At 59.4% G+C, this 4,138-nt stretch overlaps 1 protein-coding gene across 1 annotated transcript in view; it reads left to right on the top strand.

The window, feature by feature from the left end:
• The first annotated feature begins 390 nt into the window (after positions 1-390).
• The window catches only part of SEPTIN9 (septin 9), a 143,798-nt gene continuing 140,050 nt past the window's right edge, over positions 391-4,138 (top strand). Inside the window, exon 1 of the mRNA XM_007462373.1 lies at positions 391-1,217. Coding sequence (XP_007462435.1) covers positions 1,196-1,217 — 22 coding nt within the window. The 5' untranslated portion in view covers positions 391-1,195. The remainder of the gene's footprint in view (positions 1,218-4,138) is intronic.

Here is a 4,138-nt window from a genome sequence, read left to right as displayed (position 1 = left end):
ACGGGGTCAGTTAGGCATACAAAACCTGCTTCTGTGTCTTGGGTAGAGGGCTGCCAGTCTGAACCCTTGCGGTGAATGAAGCTTAAAGGGCAGAGGGGGTGCCCCCCAGCCCTCGCCCTGACCAAGTGCTGTCCCCCTCCACCCCTGAGTTGCCAGCTGCGCAGTCCCGGGACCCCAGGTGAATAGCAGGGAGCAGTGCTGAGCCCCCAGCCCGGCCAGGCCCCATGTCCTCTCCCAGAGAGGCGCTGAGTCTGGGGAAATCAGTGGCGAGGAGCTGCGCTCCCTCCCAGGGGACAGCTGCAGACTCACTGACTCATGAGTGAGTGGTAGGACTCTTCCAGGAAGTCTCCGTCCCGCGCTCCCCTCTCTGGCTGGGGTGGGACGGCCAGCTGCCTCTGTCTCCGCAGGCGGACGGGACACCCGGGCGTCTGCAGGGGTGACTTCTCCAGGCTCATCCCCGGCAGGTGTTCCTGAACCTTCCCTCGGCCCCTGCCTGGGGCGCGACTGCCCCCTCCTTCCGGCCGGGTCAGGGTGGGAGTGAAGGGCCGGCAGAGGTGGAGGGAAGGGAAGGCAAGGCGGGAAGGCAGGAACCAGGATTTTCAAACGCTCCAACCAAAGGAAATCGCAGCATCGCGGGCCGGGGGAAATGAAAGACTCTGGAAGTCTCCAGGAATTTGATTCTGTGAGCTGGTTTCCAAGAGGCTAAGTTAAGCTTCTCCAAGTGGATATTGAAAAGGAGCAGCGAGACGAGCCCGGGCGGAGGGGCTGGAGTGGGTGGAGAGAAGGCACCGGAAGCCGCCGCACGCTGCACCTCTGGAGCCACCGCACAAAGCCCCGCCGGCCGGTCCTCGGCCCGGAGGACCCTGGGGACCGCAGGAGCCTTTCAAGGCCCACGTCCGGCCCTTGCTCCCGCCTCTTCTTTTATTTCTCTCCTTCGCTGCCTTTCCCCTCCCGATTCCAAGAGACAATGCTGCTTCAGCTTGGAGTACAAACATATGATCAGCACATGGAAATGTGGTAATTTGGATGCATTCGTGATTGCAACAGATTGAAGAAATTAGACCAGACAAAGAGTGTTTTTGGAGGAGGAGGAAAGGAGGCAGAAAGAGGGAGGGCGACGGGGTGAGAAAGGGGAGGACGCCTCTGGAAAGGGGGACGCCGGGACTCCCGCCTGCTGCTAAATATATCCGTAGTGATGGAGAGAGACCGGATCACAGGTAGGCAAGCGGCCCTCCTCCCCCGGCTGCCCCTTCCCCTTAACTCACAACTTTCTTTATGCTTTGGGAAATAAGCACCCAAGGGTCACTTTGACTCATTTTTGTGGACATATTTCTTTTCCTCTTGACTGTTCTGAGGTCCTGGGACGTAATGTTCCAAAAGTGAAGCTTCGCTAAGTCAGGCTTTTATTTAAACTCGGCTCTCCGTCCCCTCACTGTTTCTCTTTCATTTCCCAATGTGCCACTTTTGCATCTTAAGACGGCCATGAATGCTGAGACTGTGGGCGCCGGAGTCTGGGAAAGGGTGGGGGGACCTGCTTCTGGCGCTGGGGTCCGGGGTGGCGGCACCGGGATGCCGATTGTGGTTGGTTTGTCCACTGTGTGGTTTGTTTGTTCGCTGCCAGCCAAAGTCCGTCTTCAAGGCCGCCTTGGTCTCCTCCCTGAAATAGCATTTCGGTGCCTTCCCGGGAGTTGATTACAGGGCCGGGAGCTCCCGGTGCCCAAACGAGATGTGCAAATGCGTGTGTGTGCGCGCGCGCGTGTGCGCGCGTGCACACGTACAACAGAGAGAGCTTATTGTGTTCTGCCGGAAGCTTGGCAGAGTTGACCAAGGTGACTCCCACTTGGAGGTGCTGGTGTCATTTGGGTCCTGTACTCACCTGGGCACCGTGGACAGAGAAGGGGTAGCAATGATCATCCACGTGGTTGGATGGGATTGATTTAGGACGGAAAGATCGGAGCTGTGGGCTCTGCTCAGATTCTGGGGCAGAATCACTGATCAGAACATCGGAATGCCACGTTGGGGCAAGGAGTGAGGGCAGATGGCTGGTCCTCGGGCTGGAGGGACCTTGCAGGTCCCTGGATTGGTCCCCACACCCTGTGTGGGATCGAGGCCAAGTGGGTCACTGGAGCGGGCTCAGACCCATCGGGGCAAGAACCAAGCAGTGGAGAGAAAAGAGGCCGCCCCTCCTAAGTCACCCCGGTTAGAAGCCTCTCTTTCTCGGGCTTGGTGTCCTGTGTCAGCATCTGATATCATCACGAATAATTCCCATTGATTATGGGGCCTGCTGCTTACGGCACACCCCTCAAGCCAGGTGCTGGGGTACCCTGTGCAGGCCTGAGACGTCCTGGGGCGTCAGCCTCTGGGCTTCAGGTGCTCTAAGATGACCCCTGAGTCAAAGTGAGGATAAGAATGTCGCTCCCCAAGTGCCACTGGCTTGGTCTGTTGTTTGCCACTGTGTGTGTTGCAGGGGGGCGCTCCCCAAGAGGCCAGAGGGAAGGAAGGTGCATGTCAGTGGCTCCTCTGAAGATAGCCCCTTGCCTGCTGCTCCAGGGGCTGATCAGATCCCAGTGTGATGTCAGGGCTGATGGGGCAGCCACAGGCAGGGGAGCTGCTGGCGGGGTGCGTGTGTGTGCGTGCACGTCTGTGCTGCAGGGCGCACAAACGGGCACCGCGACTGACCACAGGAGGTGGGGCAGCCACGAAGACTGGCGGAAGACACGGCTGGTAGAACCGCATCTCACGTGTGTTTGAGCTCAGTGACGCAGGCCAGCTGGGATGGACGGGGCGCTAGCCAGGGTGCCTTGCTCTCCGGCTGGCAAGGGCTGCAGGCTGTGGGACCAGGGAGGATGGTTACTCCATTGGCCTGGCTGCCAGGGGCCTCCGGCCAAGCCTTCATTTAACAGATGCCCAAGCCAAGGCCCAGCTGGGTTACCACCAGGGGACCGGAGAGCCAGGGCACAGAGGCTGGAAGGGGGTCCTTGGGGGAATCAGAAGCAGTGGCAACGTCTTGGAACCTCCTGGGCTAAGTGAACTTGAGGAGCTTTTCATGAACTGAACAAACAGTCCGCTCTGTGCCTTTTTAAGTGTGGAGCACCACGCCCTCGGCCGAGGACAGCACGACAACGGGTGCAGTAGGGACCTCCTCCCAGGATGTGCCTGAGGAGAAGTTGGTACTTTCTCTGAAATCCTCATTCGGATGCATTTTCATTAACAAATACTTTTTTCGAAGCTCGGTTAGAAACTGGTTCCAGAAGAGAGAAGTCCCCAAGCTGTCTCCCCATGTTTCTCAAACCTGGTTAGACCTTGACCTTGGTCTTTACTTGTAACTCAGAGCTTAAGCAGTCCCTGGGCAAGTCTCGCTCTGCAGCCCTGGGCTCAGTTTCCCAACCTGTACAGGGAGGGAGTTGGATCAGCATGGCCTTGAGGCCGCATCCCCACAGCCAGCGGGCTTCTGAGCCTGTTCCGGGGACCCCGCCGGCTGCGGGCCTGCTTCTCGAGGGCACTGCCCCTTTGTGACAACATAAGACAGTTGTGGCTGCCTCAGTGCGCAGCGGGCGGATGTGGGGCTGGGGGCCAGGATGCCGAGCGTGTGTGTGGACGGGGGCCTGTGTGGCCAGACGCCCCACCCGCCAGTTTCCGGACGTAGCTGTCACTGCTCGTGGCCCGCTGGGCTGGCATTTAAGGCGTGTCTGGCTGACTCTTGGCCGCTGCCCAGCAGCTGTCCAGGAGGGGCTGGTGAGGAGGGGGCTTGGGGCAGGTGCAGGCGGCCTCAAGAGACCTCAGATCTCCCTCCTCCGTCTCTCGCGAGCACCTATCTCCCACTTGGTTTGGGACGTGGGCCCTGGGTCCTATTCTGCAGTCAGGCGGCCTCCAGCCCTCTCGAGGCTGCGGCCTTGCCCTGGGAAGATGCCGGAGGGCTCCTCAGCCGGCCGGGGATGAGTCACGGAGCAGTGACTGGCCACTTCTTCTTCCAGCCAAGGGTCGGCCTTTTTTCCTTGTTCTGGACTGGCTTTGTGGCTTTTACAAATCAAGCAGTTTTATCTTGTTCCAAGTGCTTGTGTTTCAGCAGGGAGACTCTCCAGGAAGGGAACTTTCCACTGAGGGGCTGTGACTTAGCTCAGCTAGGCCTCGGGGGGGG

The sequence above is a fragment of the Lipotes vexillifer genome, unplaced genomic scaffold (assembly GCF_000442215.2).
Source record: "Lipotes vexillifer unplaced genomic scaffold, Lipotes_vexillifer_v1.1 scaffold1691, whole genome shotgun sequence".
Classification (NCBI taxonomy): Eukaryota; Metazoa; Chordata; class Mammalia; order Artiodactyla; family Lipotidae; genus Lipotes; species Lipotes vexillifer.
Note: the sequence above shows the minus strand (reverse complement) of the source record. Positions and strands in the feature narration are given on the sequence as shown.